Source organism: Lampetra planeri, chromosome 33 (genome assembly GCF_965212315.1).
Source record: "Lampetra planeri chromosome 33, kcLamPlan1.2.h2, whole genome shotgun sequence".
Lineage (NCBI taxonomy): Eukaryota > Metazoa > Chordata > Hyperoartia > Petromyzontiformes > Petromyzontidae > Lampetra > Lampetra planeri.
Window position 1 is genome coordinate 5,047,872 of NC_136139.1, and position 22,772 is coordinate 5,070,643.

Genomic DNA, 22,772 nt, shown 5'->3' on the forward strand with positions numbered 1-22,772 from the left:
AGGATGATGGTTACCTGGTGGTCAGCATCGGGCAATGCAGCAACATTCTTTATTTAACTTTTATTCCTAGCTTCATAAACCCACATTGACCAGCATGGTGAAGTGTGGTGAAATGACATGTACGGCGTGGGGGAGCCGTCACCCAGCAGAAGATGACACATGAGCTTTACATGTACATCGACGTTAATCGCCGTTGTTTTGGTAACGTGTTACTTTCCCGCAGAAAACGCAGATGCACCAGGCTCAGGCGCAGCAGCTTGCGGAGCGCGATCAGCTGCAGAGAGAGAGCGAGGAGCGAATCCGCAGCCTCAAGCACATGATCATCAACTACAGTGTTACTGCTGCGGGCGCCGCCGACGACTCCGCGTTTGTGAGTTTCCACGAGAATTGAACGTCCGTGCCGCCAAAGCTCCGCGTTTGCTGGCTGCAGGGTGTGGCAAATTGGGCTGTGGCTTCCACGGGTGCTGTTATGCCTTCCCAATGTAATGTAGATAATAATTTGAATACACATAGCACCGTAAAGAGATAGTCACAGTGATACTTCTGGTTTTGCCCGTGTATGCGTGGAGAGCGGTAGTGTAGTGGTGTTGTGTACTGCGCCACAAATCCAGCAATTGAGTTGAATTCCCGCTCAAGACCAATAAGTGGCAAATATTTGAACCGGTAATGGGCCTCCCCTAGGTAGACTCATCCTTAAATTAGTACCTGGGGTGGTGTGTAAATATCAGCATTGGAGGAGTGCTGATGTTTAGTAGTCTGTAGTGTTGGCCACCCTCCCCCTCGTGTGCCAGGCCCAATATGTGCTGACTATCAATACTTGCCCCAACAGTCTGTTAAAGGCTACATGGGGGATCTTTGTCATTGTTGTACAGGCAAGACCAAAGCGCAGGGAGACATGGTGTCCCGGTCTTCTGAGATCTCACGCCAAAAAGTTCCGGGGCAACAGCAACATGACAGACGATTTGGACTTGACCTGTAAGTCACATCCCCAGCTGCACCCATCATGTTTTGAATTAATTCATCGCTTATTTTTGTCAACATTTTTTGCTTTCTAATTTTCAAGCTCTTAGTTTTAACATCTCTTTCTGTTATTCTAACTTTCACATAAAATGTTTATCAGTTGCACAACGCGTAATTTTATTTCTTCTCCCTCACGATTGAATACATTGCATCATGAGCGCAAGATTCTCTTTTACCGTGCGCATCATTGCACGCCTAGTGCGAAGTGACACCCGCCTTACATTTTACGCAGCAGCCACAGACGCGACTCAGGGAGAGGACACGCCGGATTCATCGCTCCTAGACGTCAACAAGTCTTTAGGCTCGGTGTCTGTGCGCCGCAAACGCGGGTCCTCGGCGATGGTAATGGTGAGGGATGATCCCGAGGAGGAGGAGTCAGAGTGGCTGCGAAGCATCTCCTCGGAAGACAGCCCCTTGTTTAGCAAACTGCAAGCCAAGGTGAGTGTCGCCCGTTCATTATTCCCGCGTCGTTTTGGTTTGCACCTTGGAAATAGTTTCATTCGATCTCTCGTTTATATTGTACACTTCACAATAATAAAAGCATCTCGGGGGTGCTTTACTTTCAATGAAATGTAGAAGAATTCCCAACAATTAGAATAAAAAAATATGCAACATTTAAGTTGGTAAAGTACCCATGGAAATATAATTTTAAAAATATGTAAGACCTTAGACTGTTTGCTGCTTTTGGAATTATTGAATGTTAGGTCTTAGTTGAAAAGTAGAATTTATTGAAAACATTTGTTTTTTACAAAATTTAACTTTTCCAGCTCCGAGACCTAAAACATTACTTTGTTCAACAAATAATATTTGTCGTGATTGATAGGGCATTAATAGGTCTAATGAAGTCCTTTCAGGATTAGTTATGTGGTGTCATCTTTCTAGGCCAGTTGGTGATGAGCAGCCATCTACAGAGTTTCAAATGGAATTTGTTTTATGTCATGATATGATGCTGACAGCATTGTTGAAATAATGTTATGAAAAAAAAAACTCGTTGAAAAACAGGGAATAACAAGTATCACATGGAGTCGCATGTATGACCAGATGGTGCTTTCTGTTGACCTTACTGCTGTGTGGTCCCCGGTCCAGGTGAGCGAGCTGGAGGAGGAGCTGCAGGATGCTCGCCTGAAGGAGGCGGAGAAGAACGGACAATTCATGGCCATCCTTGATGACAGGGACGAGCTACGCCAGGAACTTGCCACCCTCGAGGCGAAGCTGAAGGAAATGGAGGCAGAGAGGCAGCGCGTAGAAACCGGCGCGCATGACTCTCCGCTGGAAACGGCTGGAGCTCCGTCAGACCACTTGGTCGCTTCAAACGGCGCAAGCGGGCAACACTTTAATTCAACAAAAGACGAGAACGATCCAAATGCCGCCCCCCTTGCTTTACAGCTGAATGTGCAGGATTACGAGGAGCAGATTTCAGCCTTGAAGGGGAGAGTTTCTGCATGTGAAAAGGAGAACAGCAGACTTAGGGATGCTGCGATGGAGGCGGAAAACATCGCGCAGTACATGGAGGAGATTTCAAATCTGCAGAGTGGCCTGTCACATCTGAAAACTGAAAATTCCAAGCTCCGAGAGCTAATGGAAAATCGTTCACCTGAAGGCAAAGAGGCGCTGGACTCTTCATGTGAGGCTCCAAAGGACAGCCCTGCTAATGTTCTTCTAGCAGAGGAGAACGCCTGCTTGAAACTGGAATGGGAGATGATGGGCAAGGACGTGGAGAAGGTGCAGGCAGAATGTGCAGAAGCATCATCTCGGCTGCTTGACTGTCAGTCCAGGCTGTCGGCGATGGAGGAGCAGAACTCGGAACTTAACGACGAGCTTCATGCTAAGAATAGAGGCCTTGATGATGCAAACACCTCTTTGAAATCTCTCGAAGAGGAACTCTCCTCCCTGCGGATGAAGCTACGAGAGAATGAGGATGGGAACGCCCAGCATGATGAAGATGGACCCACCGCTGTGCAGCTACTGGAAGAAAGGCTGACTGGCTTCAAAGACCAAGTGATGGAAATGAAAATAATCAACCAGGACCTTGCTACTGAATTGGCATTAAAAGAGCTGAACCTACAGAAAGTGGAGCAGTCTGCGAAGGTCTCTGCTGAGGAAATATACACTTTGCAGTTGAGCAGTGATGCAGCCAAAGCCGAATTGGAGCGTCTGAAAAGCCTACTCGAGCAGAAGAGTGAAGAGCTTGACCAGTGGGCGTCATCTTCAATGGATGAGAAAATACAACTGGAATTGCAATTGGCTTCCCTTAGGAAAGAAATGGAACAGCTGGGAGAGGAGCTGCAGATTGCTCGTGAATCAAAAGAGCAAGCTGGTGACTCCCATCCTGAAATGGAAGCATCTGACGCAGTGGCTAGGCTGAGTTCTCTGGAGACGAAGTGCGAAATGCTGCAGAGCAAACTAAGGGAAAAATCTAATGAGTTGGACACCCTTGCTGGTGTTTTGGAAGAGAATAGATCCTTGCAGACGAAAGTGGAAAGTGAGAACCAAGACCTTCAGGATAAGGTTGTGAAGATGTCACTTGAATACGAGAGAGAGATATGCAATAATAAAACGTTGGTGACTGAAATTGATGTTCTTCAGCAGCAAGTGAGAGAGTTTGATGACGATAACAGTCGCCTTGTGGAGGAAAGCAAGGGTTACTCTGAAACGATTACTACACTCCAGCACTCTGTTGATGAAGCTCAACAACAAGTGTCACGCCTCAAGGACAGCGTTGAAAAATTAACCAAAGAAAACTATGAACTAAAAATGGATACCCAAGGGACAACTTTAATGTCCAGGCCTGCCCAAGAGCCGGTCAGCCAAGGTTCTCGGAAAAGGGCCGAAGGGCGCCGGTCGACACGCAGGTCATCGAGATTGATTGCTAATATGGAGCTGTCGTTCGATGAGTGCGATTACAGGCTCCTCAACCCGCAGCAGGCGGCCGACACTTGCAGCATAATACCGGAGAATTTGGCGGAAGTGGAACTGGAGAGCCTGCGTGGAAAGCTTGCCAGTTTGGAGGAGGAAAACAAGTCTTTGCTTGCACTGATACCGCCTGCTCCTGAGAAGCTAAAGGAGGAAATGAGTGACAGCGTGGCTGAGCTGCTAGCCAGGGTGCCCATACTGGAGGAGGAGAAATGTCGACTGGAGGTCGCACTAAACGCAAAGACGAGAGAGCTCGGGTCCATCTCAGATGAGGCCATAACGATTCAGCAGCAGCTCGAATCTGCAGAAAAAGAGATTGAGAACCTGCAGATGATCTTGGATGCGCTGAATGAGGAGTCTGTGAATCAGTATAAATTGAGTAGCAGTGAGAGTAACAGGATGAATACGATGGAGGAGGAAAATGAGTCTCTGCGGAAAAAACTGGAAGCTCTCCTGGCCCATGCTGCTGAGAGCGATCATGTGGAGGTATCCAATGAAGCAGATGTCAATCTGGAAGACAAACTGAGGACACGGGACGAGGAGAAGGCCTACTTGCAAGCGCAAATAGAGCATGTCCAGGCAGAATGCGAAGCACTCACAAATGCTGCCGATGACAATGCTGGAAGAATGCGAGTGGTGGAGTCAGAGTTAGAATCTGCCAGATTGCGGAATGAGGAGATGTCCATTACCCTTCTCTCTGTCCAAGCCAAACTTCAGGAAGTGGACCTTGAGAATGCCCAATTACGCGACCATGTCAATTCTGCAAATGTGCTTGATGACAAACTTTCAACGGCAATGGAGACCATTTTGTTGCTGAACGAAAAACTTTCGTCAATCCAAATTGAAAAACAAGAGCTGCAAGTGCGAGTTGATTCTTTACAAACCCAGAGTGATGAACTCTCCACTGCCTCTAACATCACTGCCCTCAATAGCGAACTACAGCTGCTTCAGGAAGAGAAGGAGGCTTTGCAGTCCCAATTTGAGGATGCTGTGCTGCGCTGCGAGCGGCTGTCTAGTATTTCGGATGAGCTCGCTGATCTGAAGGTTCGGTTTGCAATGACAGAAGATGAAAAGGAGTCTCTGCAGTTGCAAATTGACTCTCTTGCTAAAGAAAAAGGTGACCGTTATTTGAAGGGTGCTCAGGAGGCTTCCATGCTGGAGGAAAAGATTAATGTGCTCGAACATGAAAAGAGAGTGCTGCAGATACTGGTTGACTCTGACGGGAAAAGGGGTGAGGAGCTGTCTGCTGAAACAGAGATGATATCTCTGAAGGTCAAACTTCAAGAGCTGCAGGATCAAAATGAAGTGTTGCGGTCGCAGATGGAGTCCTCTGATGTGCAGTGTCAGCATCTGTCTGGTAGATCTAATGAAGTGGCCGATCTCAAGAGCAGGCTTCACAAATTTGTAGAAGAGAATGTGATGGTGCAGTCATGTGAAAACTCTGATGGAGTGAAACGTGACCAGCTGTCCGCTTCTTCGCATGAAGTGGTTTTCCTAAAGGTTAAACTTCAAGAGCTACAAGGTGAAAGGGAGCAGATGCAATCTCAATTATATTCTCTTCAATTGCAGTGTGAACAGCTTTCTTCAGCCCCCGATGAAATTCGTGATCTGAAGACCAGGCTTGGGGTACTAGAGGAGGAAAAGGAACTGCTTCAAACACAACTGAACTCAACACATTCTCAAGCACTTGATGATAAATCCTCAGAGAATGTTGATAAAATTCCTGCATTGACAGAAACAGAGCTTATGGAACTTGAAAGGCGTGAATTGCAGTTAAATTCTGCTAAAGCACAGCAAGATGAGTGGGCTGATGAAATGTCAACCCTGAAGCACAATTTTCAGGAACTGCAAGATGAGAAGAAGCGGTTAGAATCCTGGTCTGATTCGCTTCGTCTGCAGTGTGAACAGCTCTCGGCAACCTCTGATGAACTTGCTGATCTGAAGACTAAACTTCAGGTTATCAAAATCGAGAATTCTGATCTGAAGACCAGGCTTCAAATGTTGGAGGCGAAAGAGGAACTTCTCCAAACACATCTGAACTCTTCAACACATTCTCAGGAACTCGGTGATGAATTGGCAAAAACTGCTGAAGAAATTTCTGCACTGAAAGAAAGACTAGAGCTAGTTGAAAGTGAAAAAGCTGACCTTCAAGTGCAATTAGATTCTGCTAAAACACAGCAAGAGCAGTGGTCCTCTGCCACAGATGAATTGGCAACCCTAAAGCTTAAACTACAAGCGCTGCAAGATGAGAAGGAGCAGTTAGAATTGCAGTTTGAGTCACTTGGACTGCAGTGCGAGCAGCTCTCGGCAGCCTCTGAAATTGCTGATCTGACGACTAAACTTCAGGTTATCGAAATTGAGAATGATGATCTGAAGACCAGGCTTCGGGTGCTAGAGGAGGAAAAGGAACTGTTCCAAACACAACTAAACTCTTCAACACATTCTCAGGAACTTGGTGATGAATTGGCAAAAACTTCTGAAGAATTTTCTGCACTGAAAGAAAGACTAGAGCTAGTTGAAGGTGAAAAAGCTGACCTTCAAGTGCAATTAGATTCTGCTAAAACACAGCAAGAGCAGTGGTCCTTTGCCACAGATGAATTGGCAACCCTAAAGCTTCAACTACAAGCGCTGCAAGATGAGAAGGAGCAGTTGGAATTGCAGTTCGATTTGCTTCGGCGACAGTGTGAACAGCTCTCGGCAGCTTCTGATGAACTTGCTGATCTGAAGACTAAACTTCAGGTTATCGAAATTGAGGATGCTGATCTGAAGACCAGGGTTCGGGTGCTAGAGGAGGAAAAGGAACTGTTCCAAACACAACTAAACTCTTCAACACATTCTCAGGAACTTAGTGATGAATTGGCAAAAACTGCTGAAGAATTTTCTGCACTGAAAGAAAGACTAGAGCTAGTTGAAAGTGAAAAAGCTGACCTTCAAGTGCAATTAGATTCTGCTAAAACACAGCAAGAGCAGTGGTCCTCTGCCACAGATGAATTGGCAACCCTAAAGCTTAAACTACAAGCGCTGCAAGATGAGAAGGAGCAGTTAGAATTGCAGTTTGAGTCACTTGGACTGCAGTGCGAGCAGCTCTCGGCAGCCTCTGAAATTGCTGATCTGACGACTAAACTTCAGGTTATCGAAATTGAGAATGATGATCTGAAGACCAGGCTTCGGGTGCTAGAGGAGGAAAAGGAACTGTTCCAAACACAACTAAACTCTTCAACACATTCTCAGGAACTTGGTGATGAATTGGCAAAAACTTCTGAAGAATTTTCTGCACTGAAAGAAAGACTAGAGCTAGTTGAAGGTGAAAAAGCTGACCTTCAAGTGCAATTAGATTCTGCTAAAACACAGCAAGAGCAGTGGTCCTTTGCCACAGATGAATTGGCAACCCTAAAGCTTCAACTACAAGCGCTGCAAGATGAGAAGGAGCAGTTGGAATTGCAGTTCGATTTGCTTCGGCGACAGTGTGAACAGCTCTCGGCAGCTTCTGATGAACTTGCTGATCTGAAGACTAAACTTCAGGTTATCGAAATTGAGGATGCTGATCTGAAGACCAGGGTTCGGGTGCTAGAGGAGGAAAAGGAACTGTTCCAAACACAACTAAACTCTTCAACACATTCTCAGGAACTTAGTGATGAATTGGCAAAAACTGCTGAAGAATTTTCTGCACTGAAAGAAAGACTAGAGCTAGTTGAAGGTGAAAAAGCTGACCTTCAAGTGCAATTAGATTCTGCTAAAACACAGCAAGATCAGTGGTCCTCTGCCACAGATGAATTGACAACCCTAAAGCTTCAACTACAAGCGCTGCAAGATGAGAAGGAGCAGATAGAATTGCAGTTCGATTTGCTTCGGCGACAGTGTGAACAGCTCTCGGCAGCTTCTGATGAACTTGCTGATCTGAAGACTAAACTTCAGGTTATCGAAATTGAGGATGCTGATCTGAAGACCAGGGTTCGGGTGCTAGAGGAGGAAAAGGAACTGTTCCAAACACAACTAAACTCTTCAACACATTCTCAGGAACTTGGTGATGAATTGGCAAAAACTGCTGAAGAATTTTCTGCACTGAAAGAAAGACTAGAGCTAGTTGAAGGTGAAAAAGCTGACCTTCAAGTGCAATTAGATTCTGCTAAAACACAGCAAGATCAGTGGTCCTCTGCCACAGATGAATTGACAACCCTAAAGCTTCAACTACAAGCGCTGCAAGATGAGAAGGAGCAGATAGAATTGCAGTTCGATTTGCTTCGGCGACAGTGTGAACAGCTCTCGGCAGCTTCTGATGAACTTGCTGATCTGAAAATTAAACTTCAAGTTATCCAAAATGAGAATCTACAACAGGAGCACTCTCGTAACAAGGAAATGTCAGCAATGAAGGACCGTAACCTTGAGCTACAAGCTCTCATTGACTCCCTTCAAACTCAGAATGATCTCTTATCCACCACTTCTGATGAAATTGTATCTCTAAAGGCTGCACTGGAGGCACTACAGACTGAACGGGAAGAGCTGAAATCCCATCTGGATTTTGCCAAATCTCAGTGTGAGCAGTTGTCCTTTGCCTCCGAAGAGACATCTTCGCTCCGATCAAAGCTGGAGATGGCAGTGGTGGAGTCCGCGCGCTTGCAGAGCTGCCTGGAGTCTGCTAATACCCAGCTGGAAGTGCAGTCGCACGTTACGCTGGAACTCGAGCAGATGAGATCGGCACTCAGCACCCTGGAGGGCAAAAGGGCACGCATGCAGGCACTGCTGGGCTGTGGCGATACCACAGATGATGCCAGGGAGGAGGAAGAGGATCCATTCGTGGGGAAGAGCCTGCCGTCAGCCGAGGCAGGACGCGTATACTCGCGCGACTCCATGCGCGACAGTGGAATAGAAAGATCCAGTGGGGACATGGTGGAACTTGGCAGCAATATTCCACTGCTCGAGGACGAGCAGCTGTTGGTGTGCGACGGAGACGTTGGCTCCCACGATGCGTCGGTCGTGAGCAGGTGAGTCCATTTGAGGTATTTAAGGTTCAGCTGCCAACTCGGGATGTTAATTTACTTTTTTTGCAATATCAATCATCGCAGGTAGAAAAAGCAATGTATTCAATGATGGACTACCAATGTACAGCAACCCACACTTAACAGTGTGATAAATGATAGTCAAACAAGCCCTTCATTCAACTGCACTGTTGAATTAAGGTTTCTTTAACATGTATTTTGTATATAATGGTTTGTCAAACCAATTGAATTCGAATGCGCTGTAGGGTTTGAACATTTGCACATGCTTATTGGCTTTATATTTACTCGCATTAAACCCGCTCATCAATTCCAAGACGTGTTTTCCACCTAATCAAGTAAATATTTTTTGCTTTCGTGATTCAATGAATTGTGACGATTCACAATTTGATCCAAGAATATATTAATTTGTTGACATGGCGCTCTGTGTAGAATGTGGCAGCTGTAGGGTTTAAGGGAACATCTACGAATCGTAGATAATTGAATTTCTCCCGCGCGATTCAATCTATTTACCATAAGCATTAGAATTTACTTTAATTGTTGCATCGTTACATGCCAAATGTTTCTCCGTTTATACGTGTCCCATCATTTGTTGTGTCGTTTTGTATTGCGCAGCCGAATGGAGGAGCGTGACGCTGAAAGGGATGAGCTGCGGCGCTCGCTCGAGGAGCTGAAGGGGGAATTTGTCCAGGTGCAGAACGAGCGGAGACGGAGCAGTCACAAGCACTTGGTAGGTCCTGGTCCTTGCAGCACTCTAGAGCTGCGATGATGAGTCGATTACGTTGATGAGGAGTCTTGTGGGATGTGTCAGCAGTGGGGACCCCCTTGAGCTGCATCATTTATGTGAACCAATTGCATAACAACATACTTCATATAGTTAGGCCGCATAATCAATTAACTGGAGGTGACACTTGTTAACTGTAGGTCACATATAGCATGACAGCAATTTATTTTGAAGGTTATATTGTCGGCAATTTTTATAATCTGTTTGATAAGGACACGGTGTGGGCCCAAAGCGACGACGTAAATAAACTATGGTACTATGCGTGAGTGGTGTTATACTCCCTCATTACTTTGGGAAAGAGAAACATTTGCCGACTTTGGTGGGTTATTTGTGTAAAACTATTTAAACAATGGCCATGTTCATACCTTCACAAAACAGCTAAAACAAATCGTCCTGGCCATTTCCCCCCATTGTCGTATGTATCTTCAACTTCTTTCGCACTGTACGTAGCCAACCGTCCTAATCAGGGATAGTAATTGTTTTTGCAAACTATCTGACAAAAGGGAACACCTGCCTTTATCTTTTTGCTGGCAGAACCAGGAGCAGCACTTGGAGAATCAGCTGCTGGAGAGCATCCAGCTGTGTGAGAGTCTGCTGCTGGAGAAGGTAACCATTGCTTATATTTACTCTTGTGTCAGGGATCTTAAACTATAATTTCCATAGGGCCATATAATAAAATGAGCACTTGCCGGTAAGCCTCATTATGTCATATGTCGTGCACAATGACTGTGTCAAGTGACATCGTGATGTAAGAATGCCTGTACATGTCACCATTCATCTATATGTCTTGCTTCTTTGTTTTTTATTATCACTTTGATCTCACAAATCTTAATTTCTTGTCAAGAGCTCTCGCATCTCTAAAGCTTGTGAATCTTGCTTTCATCTCACGAAGCTGTATCCCTTTGTCTGCCTGAGCCGTATATCTCGGTGCGCCAAAGCTCAGAGAGCCATTTTAAAGACCCTTTGGCAAGTCACATCTGGCCTGTGTGCTGCCAGTTAATGAACCTTGCCCCACGTGATGGAACTTTTGTTTTTATGACACTTGTCGACCCAAGGTGTCACTTAAAAAACTAACTTCGAAGTCTTGATGGGTTCTCATCTGGTTACACACAGCGCTCATGTTCAGCACAGAGACCTCGGCTCTTAACAAACGAGCGGCGTTTTTTGGTATCGCATTTGGAGCTCCGCGTGTGTTTTTTTGTTCGCTACGATGCGTGGCAGAAAGAGCTGGAGGCACAGCTTGAGGATAGAGTTAATTTTGTCGAGAAGCTCCAAGAGGACCTGAGAACCAAGAAGGTTGAGCTTCAGGACCTGCAGGAACTTCAAGAGTTTGAAAATCTGGAGAAGAAGACTGAGCAGGAGGTAAGGCATTTGCGGTGAACGCAATGGCAGTGACGAAGATTATGTTCCTCAATAATTTTCCTGAATTGTTAACATAGTTCAAATAAACTTCCATTTCATTACTTTTATAAGCATGAAATTTGGGAGGTCTTCAAATTGTGGGCACGACTTGATTCCATTGTCACGTAGTCTATATGTAGGTTCTTCGGATATCAATGTATGGTTCTCACACATGACTCTATTTTGTGAACGTTTCATAAAATGGATTATTTTTCTGCAGGCGCAGATGATGCATGAATTAGAGCAGCTCAAGAAACTTGTTCAGCAAGGGGAGGAATACAACCAGGAGCTGGAGGTATGGGCACCTTTCGCAGTAAAGAGCCGACACCACAGTGTTGTATGCATCCAGCTTGTGCTGCAGGGGTCTCGTACTTTAAACCCAGGGTGGCACAATGGTCACACTCGGGCCTCACAGCAAGACGAAGGCCCTGTGAACGATTTCCGATTCGTGCACCCTTTTATGTGGAGTTTGTATGTTCTAGATTTGAAGTTTTCGTGACTGCAAGGATCCATACTCTTTGGTTTTTTCGGTAAAGTCGCATAGGTGAAAATAATAGTCATAAAATAAAATGAAAATAACTAAATGAAATCGAGACGTTTCGGAAGCAACTGCAGCAAATTATTTCTTGCTGTGGCTGTCCTACCTGATGATGGAGGCTTGTGTTGCTTCTGAAACGTCGTGATTTAATTTAGTTATTTTAATACAATTTTATTTGTATAATTACTTTTATTTTCACCTACGTGACTTTACCGAAAGAACCAAAGGGTATAGTTTGTATGTTCTTCCCCTTTTCTGCATGGGTTTTCCTCAAGGTTTTCCAGTTTTCTCCCACAGCTAAAAACGACGCCTTAAAACTGATATTTGCTAAACATCTCAAAACTTAAAGATTACGTGCAAATTAGGATTTGCATATAGCAACATTGCCTCCTACTGCAAAAACTTGGCAGGACCCTCTCTCCTGAAAGAGTCTTGTGGCTCAGTGAGGCTTTCCTGGGTAAACAATCATCATGTTAAAATAATAATAAAGCCAAAAAAAATTGCGACACCTGGGTTGTATCGAACTGCAGACATTTTAGCCATGACACTTGAAAGGACGGATTGCGAGTAATTACGTTAATCATTGGATTTGCTTCTTTATATTTTTATGAGAATTTAATGCAAACTTCCCCCTCTTTTTGCTCCTCAATTACTGGCATGAGTCAAGAACTCCCATGTTATTTGGAGACCTGCTGGGTCATCGGCCTATGTTTTTGTTGGTCTAAAAGCATCAATACACTGGAATTTCAGTGCAGTCCAAGATATACAATCTTGTCGTAGGCAATTAACTGCACTGAAGTTGTAGAGTGTATCTACTGCTCAAGAAGCACCAGTCGAAGGAATGCCGGAGTGCAGCGCTGGCATACCGGAGCAGTTTGGCACCACAGTGTGTATCCTCCCTCTTGCACAGGCTGACCTGAAGAGGACGTTGCATGAGCTGAGCTGCAAGGAGGAGGAGATGCGTAAGCTGGAGGAAGAGATGTTCCAAATGACTGAAGCGATGTCCAAGCAGCAGCGGTGGGAGAACGACATGCCAAAGGTAAGTCATTCTCTTTGTTTCATCATCTTCTTCGGCTAGTGCCCCACCCCCCCCCCCCCGGGCATGCGCCATTGTGATGGCGCTGGCTTGCTTGATCTTAAAGTTGTGTCAACCTTGCTCTCTCTCTTCGTGTCCTTCTCTTTCAGGGTTCGGATGCGCAGGAGCTTCGGGAGCACGTGAAGACGCTGCGGAAGTCGCTGGAGGACGCGGAAACTGTGACAAAGGACAGCACCAAGCAGGCCGCCATACTCCGCACGGAAAACCTCGGCCTCAAGGAGCAGATGGTAGAGAGCTGGACGCACAATTTACCCACGCATGCAATGATTCATCCCTCCAATGATTAGCCTTGTATTGTGTGGGAGCGACATGCGTGACTTGCGCGACATGGTTACGCTGCCATGATGAAACCAAACACACTGAAAAGGCGAAGAAAAGATAGACATGCCGTTTCTTGCTTGTCTGATGCTCTAGATGTGTCAATACAATGTAAAACTGTTAACGCTTAAAGGTTGGCTCTAGCCTTCGCTGCAACTCGCTCGAGTGCAGAAAAGAGAGTGAGGTTTATGGGTAGAGGGCGGAGGAAGTATGATTGCAGAGGTGAGCATTTAGTGCCTACCCTTAACTTTATCTCCAGCACGTTCCATGGCCCAAAGAAAATTGATAAATGTTATGAATAACATTGGACCAATTGGCAGTGGCATGGAATGTAAAAAAACAGCCTGGGATGCAGTCTAGCTACAGTACATAGCTACAAGTAAGCTATTGTTTTGTATGTTAAATATTTAATTGAATAATAAACCGCTCCAATAAAAACACGAAAATTAATGTACACTGAATATTACATCTGACTACAGAGATCACTGCCGAGTTTCCTTAAAACATCATCGTCGTCGTGACTCCAAATCGTCTAACTTTCTCGCAGGCGGACATCCAGGTGAGACTGCAGGCTCTGACGAGGGAGGCGGAGGGCTGCCGCTCATCGCTCGAGCAGGAGAAGATGCGCTACCGCAGCATGGAGATGGACCTGCAGCGTGAGCTGCACAGCATCTATACCGACCACACCCGCCTCTCGCAGCTCCTCGACGGCAAAGTGCCCAAAGGTGACACACGGCAACGCCAGAATGGATTTTTTTTGTCTGCCACCTTCAGTCGAGTAGTTGCAGTGGTGGGGGGAGGAAACTTTTCCGGGTCCTTAATCCAAAGCCCACATCTCGGTTTATTTGTGGGTGTGTCGGCAACCAGTTGCACAGCGGGTTGCTTACAGGAGAGACGGGGACCCTACCTTCAAGCGATCCATTTATCAATTTACAGCGATGTATTTGATCACAACATGCACATTTGCGCAACTCTGATTGGTTGTTACAGTCTTAAATTCCCTCTTTAATTTCCTCGCCACCGAACGCCTCATTCATATGTGGATAAAGCAGTTGCAGGCGATGATGAAGTTGTACAATTTTGAGAGGAATTTGGTTGTGCAACTGATCGTTCAGGTGTGGGGGACCCAGTGTTACCAAGGTACTCTCCCCTCCATCCCATAATGTGGTGTCATTCTCCCATTTATATGTTACCCCCTACCAGATCTTCAGACGCGCTATGAGCTGGAGAAGCAGCTGCAGGAGGTGAAGGCTCGCCTGCAATCGATGATGGAGAGGGACCAAATGCAAACAGAGGCCTCCCACCCCGACAAAGCCGACAACACTGCTCGTGAACTCGCCGCCTTGATGCAAGAGGTGACACAAGCCCACATAAAACATTGCACACCCCCATGGCGGGTATGAGTATATCGTAGCACAGCTACTGCAAGCTTCCCACCAATTGGGCACGTGGTGTAGCCCTATAAAATGTTTTCGTTAGCCACTAGTACCAGCCCCCCATTGACCCTAACACTCGTACGTCTGGTGCTTTGCCAGGTCTGCTTTTCATTCTTCGTTGGCTTTTCACGATTGGCATTGATAAGTAGCTGGTTACTTGGCTTCATCTCAATTCATGACCGTCGCTCTCTGCAGACTTCCGAGCTGAAAGAGAAACTCAGCCTCGCGACGGCCGAAAGGGACCAGCTGGCGGCAAACCTGGAGATGGCGGCGCGGGAGAAGGTCAACCTACAGCGAAGGGCATTGGCTCGAGATGATGAGGAGCTGGCATTGGAGAAGGAGAACGTCGCCACGGAGAAGGAGCTCGCTCTGCAGCAAGAGCTTTGCCTTGCCGAGGAATTGGCTTGCAAGAAAGCCGAGCTCTCCCAATCGTCTCTGGCGAGCAGCGTCGAGCACCGGGATGCCACTGGCGCCTTGAGCGTGGTGACAGAGCAGCTATCGGACATGGAAGAAAGGGTGCGCTGTTTAACCCTGCAAAGGGACGAACTGTCGGCCAGGGTGGACACGCTGGTTGCAGAGAGGGAAAGTCTGCTAGCGGAGAAGGGCTTGCTGGAAAGTGCGCTGCTCAGCCAGGAGGCGGGCGCGCGAGAGGAACACGGCCGGCTCTCGCGGGAGGTGGCAGTGTTGAATGAACAGCTCGGCATATTGGCCGAGGAGAAGGCGACCGTGCAGCTGAGCCTCGAGCGGGTGACCGTGGAGAGGGATGAGATACAGAGCGATCTCCAGGACAATGTCGACAGCGTAAGGACCAGCACTTTATTTTATGGTGGCACGGCGGCCTGTAGCCTTTCCACCAGGTGTATCAGTTTAAAGAAACGCGTGTTCTGCTGTTGGGCCGGCTGTTTTTGTATGTCAGCCTGTGATTGTGTTCCTCACAAATCCTGTTCACACATGAATCAAACGTGGTGGATTTTTGCACACATGATTTGAGTGTAAGAATCGGTGCATTAAGAATCAATATGAATCAATGTAGAGCTACATGATTAGTCTCGTGTGTGCACAGTTTGTTTTTAATCGTGCCAACACGGTTTTCTCCGAGGCGCACAAAATAATGATTTAAGAATCGGCCAGACATCGAGGCCAGGACTGTCTGAAGAACGGTCTTGGCTCATGGCGTCCCATTTAATTGAACGGATTTTCTCATCGCATTGCTTGTGTGTGTTCAGGCCATCCAAATTCAAGCGGAGCTGTTGGAGCTGCAGGCAAAGCTGAAAGCCTCACAGATGAAGCAGAAGGACATGGAGAAGGCTCTTCAGGAGAAGTCCACCGAAGTTGTGAGGATGCAGAAACGGCTGATGGAAGCACAATCATCTGCACAGGTAGCGTCCATGGTGGTGCAGCATTATTAGTGTCGTCAATAATCTCTCTTGTAAGTTTTCGGCCAAAGGGCAGGACCACGGCTCAATATCCTCGCCCTGCCCCCCCCCGAACCCCAACACACTTTGTATCAACACACAATAGGAGGGCCATAGCTAGGGAAAAATAGATTAGGTGGTTTCCCTTTGCCACTATCACCTGTTGTGGTTTATTTTACCAAGCAGGGCTTTTAAGAGCAATATATTATTTGGTCATGCTGCATTGTGCACAAGAACAAGTAAGAAGAACAAAAATTCACATTCATTATCACACTGGCCTTATACAGAAAAACGTATATTATAGGCGGCGTCTTCTTGAGAATAGCCATTCTATAGGACGTAATAATAGTGCCATTTATTTATCCAGAAAAGCCTCGGAGTCCTAAAACTATTTCTTGGCATGTCGGGCCAAATACCATTTAATGATTGACATGTGAGAGATAATCAGATCCTCCACATTGTTAGAATGAAAGGCATTGCCTCCATAGTAGAGCCGTGGCGCTGAGTGACATTCGACTTATGTTCATATCATCGTGTGTGCATGTATTTTTTTTTAGGCCATGCAAATTCAAGGGGAGCTGTTTGAGCTGCAGGAGAAGATGAAGGCCTCAGAGATGCAGCACAAGGACATGGAGAAGGCCCTTCAGGAGAAGTCCACCGAGGTTGTGTGGCTGCAGAAACAGCTGACAGAGGCACAGGTGTCTGAACAGGTGGGATCCGTGATGAATTGTGATGCAATTCAGGATTATCTTGGGAACACCGTCACCTGATGCAGTTTAATCATACCCTGCAAGGATTTCAATAATACGGTTTAACTCTCGATCGTTTTTGGTATGCCCTCGTCCAAGACTTGAGTGAAATACCACACCTAACAAAGCATAATGCTCAAAATTTGTGCAGATGTGTATAAAAAAAATCCATTGACCAGCTTACAGCTCATGCCTACAACACATGGTATTCCCAGGCAGCCTTCTATAAATGTGTTAACTCGGCTTAATTCTGCTTTTCCTCTTACAAGTTGGGGATCATTGACGGTAATTTTCACCGCTCTCATATCAGTTTTCCCCTGTATAACCTAGCCGCGCCAGGGATCCGGAAGTACCAGGTTGTTTTTTCTCCGCTTAAGGCAAGCCGTATCTCTGACGTTACACGCTCTGAATGCATCATTTGTCCTGGCGCTGCTTGGCCCAGAGCTAAATTCAGATGTCTTGAGTCCAGCATATCACAGTTTGGTTCCAGCTCGGTACGGAAAATAGCCGGTGGAAAACCACCCGTACGGTGAGAGGCCCCAAGCTCGCTCAGCTCGAATGTGCTAATGGCAGAGGGGTATAAGTGAAGCCTCTAATGGGTTCCGAGGTTTGACCGCTTGCTTTGTTGGCTGTGCGCGTGCGCATGTGTGTGGCGGTGGGGGGGGGGTGGCGATAATCCAGGACCTGAGCGCACGCATGTCGGACCTGAACGGCCGTTGCGCGAAGCTGTCTACCGACCTGTCCTCACGGGAGGCGCTGGTGGAGCAGCTGCAGGGCTCTCTGTCGCAGGAGCAGCGGCGCACGTTGGACGAGGAGCAGCGCCATTCGGCACTGGTGGAGGAGCTCCGTGCAGCGCACCACAGCAGCGAGAGCTTGCGGAACGAGGTGCAGGTGCTGAGCCGACAGGTTGTGGAGCTCGAGCAGCAGCTGGCGCTCGCCCAGGAAAAGAACAACAATTTCATTGCTGAAGCAGCTCAACATGTTGAGGTAATAATAATTATTGTATAAATAGGTTCTTGGGGGGCGCCTGTGGCGCCCCCCAACAACCACAGCATGTGGCGGCCCCCAACATACTGGTCAAGTAAATCCTTACGATCCACTCGCACAGCGTGCGTTGGGCTTTCATCCAGCAGTGGATTTAAGCACCAAAAAAACTACATTACTAATGTAATGAGAACCGTGTGTATATGTCCGTATGTAATAGATGTGTGTGTGTGTAGTGCACGTGTGTTTTACCGTCAAAAGTATTATTGAAAAGTATTATTGGAGAGTACTGGTAAAAAGAACGCGAACGGCTTTTCTGTACTTGAGGACTTTGAATAAGTCGCATAAGAGCGGCTTTACGCGGCTTTCACTTAAAACTTTCACTCTACATAGCTTTTTTGACGATCCCGTGATGTAACTTTAATGTGAATGAATGAAAATGTATTTAAACGTTAGTTGTGATGGTTACATTAACTTCTAAGAGCTATGACTTATTAATCACTGAAAGAACTGCTAGGATTATTTGCAAGGTGTTATCTTAAGGGGTCTTAGGAAGTGTTGAGGGGAGTCCTTCCCCTCAGCCCCCACCCCTGTCGGCCCGTGAGCGTGGTGGCAGATCAGCTGCCCACAGCGCCTTATTAGGGCGCAACATCACCTGGGGAGCGTACATGTTTGTGAGGGGCGCACCTCTGGTTGGCTACTTGCTCGCGGTCTTGTGACGCACTTCAACCAATCCGTGCCGCGTTAATCACAATGACAGAGTCACCGAATGACAAACCTGGGTGTTTTATATATATATTTATTTACATCAAACTGGGACCCCATAACATCAGGGCAAGGTCTTTGCCTTTAGGATTTGCAGTTGAGCAGCATCGATTCAAGCAGGCCTGACTGCCGATAAGACGCGATTTCATAACGGTCCAAAGTCTGCTTGTCTTGAAACAATGATGCTGAAATGTATCCACTCCCACAAGGTTGTGCTGCCAATGCTTTGTGTGAGAAGAACTACTTTTCTATGATGGAGAGATAGATGTGTGAAGGAGAAATTGCTTATTTGTGTTGTTAATAATTATTTATTCTTGATATAACACACGTTATGTATGCCAGGGCATCACAAGAGTGCTAATATTAAATCTCATATGCGCGTTGGACGAGGAGCAGCGCCATTCGGCAGTGGTGGAGGAGCTCCGTGCAGCGCACCAGAGCAGCGAGGGCTTGCGGGACGAGGTGCAGGTGCTGAGCCGACAGGTTGCGGAGCTCGAGCAGCAGCTGGTGCTCGCCCAGGAAAAGAACAACAATTTCATTGCTGAAGCAGCCCACCATGTTGAGGTAATAATAATGATTATTATTGTATAATTTTACATCAAACTGGGACCCCATAACATCAGGGGAGGGTCCTTGCCTATCGGATTGGTAGTTGAGCAGCATCGATTCAAGCAGGCCTGACTGCCGATGAGACGCGATTTCATAACGGTTCAAAGTCTGCTTGTCTTGAAACAATGATGCTGAAATGTATCCACTCCCACAAGGTTGTGCTGCCAATGCTTTGTGTGAGAAGAACTACTTTTCTATGATGGAGAGATAGATGTGTGAAGGAGAAATTGCTTATTTGTGTTGTTAATAATTATTTATTCTTGATATAACACACGTTATGTATGCCAGGGCATCACAAGAGTGCTAATATTAAATCTCATATGCGCGTTGGACGAGGAGCAGCGCCATTCGGCAGTGGTGGAGGAGCTCCGTGCAGCGCACCAGAGCAGCGAGGGCTTGCGGGACGAGGTGCAGGTGCTGAGCCGACAGGTTGCGGAGCTCGAGCAGCAGCTGGTGCTCGCCCAGGAAAAGAACAACAATTTCATTGCTGAAGCAGCCCACCATGTTGAGGTAATAATAATGATTATTATTGTATAATTTTACATCAAACTGGGACCCCATAACATCAGGGGAGGGTCCTTGCCTATCGGATTGGTAGTTGAGCAGCATCGATTCAAGCAGGCCTGACTGCCGATGAGACGCGATTTCATAACGGTTCAAAGTCTGCTTGTCTTGAAACAATGATGCTGACATGTATCCACTCCCACAAGGTTGTGCTGCCGATGCTTTGTGTAAGAACGACTCTTCTATGATGGAGAGATGGATGTGTGAAGGAGAAATAGCTCCCGTGCCTAACTCCTACATTCAAACTCCCCCCCCCTTCCCTCCCCCCTCCCGTGCCTATATAAAGCCACAACAGCAGATAATATTTTTTCTCACCTAAAGACGGACGCTTCTGTTTTGACCGAAACGTCGTGTTGTCTTTCATTTTTCTATCTACGCGACTTTACCGAAAGAACCAAGGAGTATCATTAAGAATGTCATTAGTTTTGACAGTCGTGCGATTTTTGAGTACTTTGACCGTACAAAGGCTCGATGACGGTGAGGGGAAGTGGCGGCATGGCGTACCCAGCTGGTAGGAGATGATATCGCACGAGAGCGAGCTTCAGCAGCGCGTGCGTTCTCTCTTTGCAGGAGCTGAATTTGATGACGTCGCAGTCGGAGTACTACATGAAGCTGATCGATGACTCTGACATGGAGCTCAAGGAGGAGAAGAATCGGACTAAGGAGCTTCTGGCTCGCGTCGCCTCCCTCGAGTCGCAGCTACAGGCGGCCACGGCAGGCGGAATAGCCGGACCGAGTGGCTTGGGCGAGCTCCAACAACTGAAGGAGAAGCTGACGGAGGTGGAAGCATCTTTGAAGGTAAGGCCGAGTGTGGAGTGGCGCTGTTGAAATCTCTTGCACTTTCCTGTATTTTGCTTTTCAGTCAGTTCGGGCTTTTCACAAAACATAATTTAGGTGACCGGGTGATTCAGGAAGCTAATACGATGTTGGGATACCGAGTTGACGCTGTTGAGGTCGTGGGTTCAATTATAGGTTTCCGACGGCCATGACTAAACCTGGTCCGAGTGCTTTAACTCACTTGCCAATGGCTACACACAAATCCCTAGTCAATTCCGTGTGGTAATATGACATTCAGGCCTTGAGGATGAAAAATGTGTTTTATTTTTACGTGATGAACACCCATATAGAATAACATGTAAGAGGCAACAGGCATCTTGGAAGTTTGCAGTGTTGTCTTCTGATGCCATTCTGGGATGTGCTGTGATGCACTGATTTCTGTTGGCAAATCTAATTTCGGGAAAATATAAGAATAAACGAACGATTGTGTGGTATCGCCCGTGTCTCAGTTCAACAAGGAGACGATGGGCAGTAGCGAGAAGGCGTATGGCGAGACGGTGGAGCGCCTGCAGTCCGAGCTCGCGGTGGAGAAGCGTCAGGCGGACGTGCTGAGGGAGCGCGTCGCCGTGCTGGAGAGCGAGGCTCCTCACCTTGGCTCCCAGCTGCAGGTCGCCCATGCCGAACAAAGCACCGACACGTCGGAGAGCCAGCAGCAGCAACTGGAAACTTTGAAGGAAGAGATCCAGGTGAGCTTGGGTGCTCTCACTTGCACGGCGGTGTGTTACGGGTGCAGATCTACTGTGTAGTTGTGAAAGGGTGTGCTGGCTGCTTGTTGTGTAACGATTTATCCCACGCCCCTGCCTAAGATTCAATTAATTGACGATTTTGGATTGCGATTCAATTTAATAATTCATCATTGCAATGCAATACAGGAATCCCTCGCCAACTGAGGGTTTGCGAACAAATTTCACTAACATGATGTTGTGGTCACTTAAGTCGGTCCGAGATGTGGCCCGTGATTGGAAAACGTTGCACACTCTTCATCTAAATTCTGACTTGATGTTCTATCCTGGAATCCAAACGGGTGCTTAGATAATCGTGGCACTAGATACAGGTTTGGAAGTTGGTCATCATTCCCTGCCCACTTTGCTATTGCTCCTCTTGCTGGAACCCTCTATTGGTCCCTACCCTCACCTTCCTCCAGAAGCTGCAGGGGCTGCTCGTCTGCAACAATAACGGTGAGGAGGAAGTGGCGACGGCGATGGCGGCGTGGCGCGCCCAGATGGCGGGAGAGAATATCGCGCGAGAGCAAACTCAGCCAACGCGTGCGTGTTCTCTCTCTTTGTAGGAGATGAAGTTTCAGTCGCAGTGCTTCATGAAGCTGATCGATGATTCTGACATGGAGCTCCAAGAGGAGAGGAAGCAGACTAAGGAGCTGCTGGCTCGCGTCGCCTTCCTCGAGTCGCAGCTGCAGGCTGCCATGTCAGGTGGAAGAGCCGGGCCGAGCGACTCGGGCGAGCTCCAACAACTGAAGAAGAAGCTCACGGAGGTGGAAGCATCTTTGAAGGTCAGGCCGAGTGCGGTGTGGCGCTGGGGCTGATGAAATCTCTTGCACTTTCCCGTATTTTGCTTTTCAGCCATTTTCTGCTTGTCACAAACTCATTAAGGTGGCCGGGCGGTCCAGGGAGCTAATACGATGTTGAGACACAGAGTTGGCATTTGTTGATTGTTGTGAGTTCGATTTTGGGTTTCAGATGCCCGTCACTAAACCTGGTTCTCAAGTCTGAGTGGTTTAGCTTGGTCACCAATGGCTACACGCAAACCACCCAGTCCAGTCCGTGCGACATATATGACATTCGATGTGATAAACACTTGTACAGTATAACATGTAAGAAAGATGCAGCACCACACACTGGATAAGAGGCAACGGAAGGCACCATGGAGTGTAGGCAAAAATTGTCTTCTGAGGCCATTCTCTCACATGCAGCGATGCACTGCTTTCTGCAATAATTTCAAATGAATATTGTCTTACTGTTGATAAATCTAATTTTGGGCAAATACAAGAATTAACGAACGATTGTGTGATATCCCCCATGTCTCAGTTCAACAAGGAGACGATGGGCAGTAACGAGAAGGCGTTTGGCGAGACGGTGGAGCGCCTGCAGTCCGAGCTCGCGGTGGAGAAGCGTCAGACGGACGTGCTGAGGCAGCGCGTCGCCGTGCTGGAGAGCGAGGCTCCTCACCTTGGCTCCCAGCTGCAGGTCGCCCGTGCCGAACAGAGCGCCGACACATCCGAGAGCCCGCAACAACTGGAAACGTTGAAGGAAGAGGTCAGGGTGAGCTTCGGTGCTCTCACTTGCACGGTGGTGTGTTACGGGTGCAGATCTACTGTGTAGTTGTGCAAGGTGT

The 22,772-nt window shown here is 47.2% G+C and overlaps 1 protein-coding gene across 1 annotated transcript in view; it reads left to right on the forward strand.

Moving 5' to 3' along the window:
- CENPE (centromere protein E) overlaps positions 1-22,772 on the forward strand; it is a 38,084-nt gene that overhangs the window by 9,312 nt on the left and 6,000 nt on the right. The window contains exons 13-37 of the mRNA XM_078610349.1: positions 224-370; positions 873-975; positions 1,253-1,458; positions 2,107-8,915; positions 9,543-9,657; positions 10,246-10,317; positions 10,933-11,073; positions 11,333-11,407; positions 12,561-12,689; positions 12,836-12,973; positions 13,612-13,789; positions 14,268-14,419; positions 14,696-15,301; positions 15,727-15,879; positions 16,473-16,625; positions 16,691-16,704; positions 16,793-16,993; positions 17,134-17,158; positions 17,391-17,651; positions 18,804-18,977; positions 19,299-19,532; positions 20,157-20,384; positions 20,873-21,109; positions 21,712-21,930; positions 22,466-22,699. Of these exons, the coding sequence (XP_078466475.1) occupies positions 224-370; positions 873-975; positions 1,253-1,458; positions 2,107-8,915; positions 9,543-9,657; positions 10,246-10,317; positions 10,933-11,073; positions 11,333-11,407; positions 12,561-12,689; positions 12,836-12,973; positions 13,612-13,789; positions 14,268-14,419; positions 14,696-15,301; positions 15,727-15,879; positions 16,473-16,625; positions 16,691-16,704; positions 16,793-16,993; positions 17,134-17,158; positions 17,391-17,651; positions 18,804-18,977; positions 19,299-19,532; positions 20,157-20,384; positions 20,873-21,109; positions 21,712-21,930; positions 22,466-22,699 (11,004 nt within the window). The remainder of the gene's footprint in view (positions 1-223; positions 371-872; positions 976-1,252; positions 1,459-2,106; positions 8,916-9,542; positions 9,658-10,245; positions 10,318-10,932; positions 11,074-11,332; positions 11,408-12,560; positions 12,690-12,835; positions 12,974-13,611; positions 13,790-14,267; positions 14,420-14,695; positions 15,302-15,726; positions 15,880-16,472; positions 16,626-16,690; positions 16,705-16,792; positions 16,994-17,133; positions 17,159-17,390; positions 17,652-18,803; positions 18,978-19,298; positions 19,533-20,156; positions 20,385-20,872; positions 21,110-21,711; positions 21,931-22,465; positions 22,700-22,772) is intronic.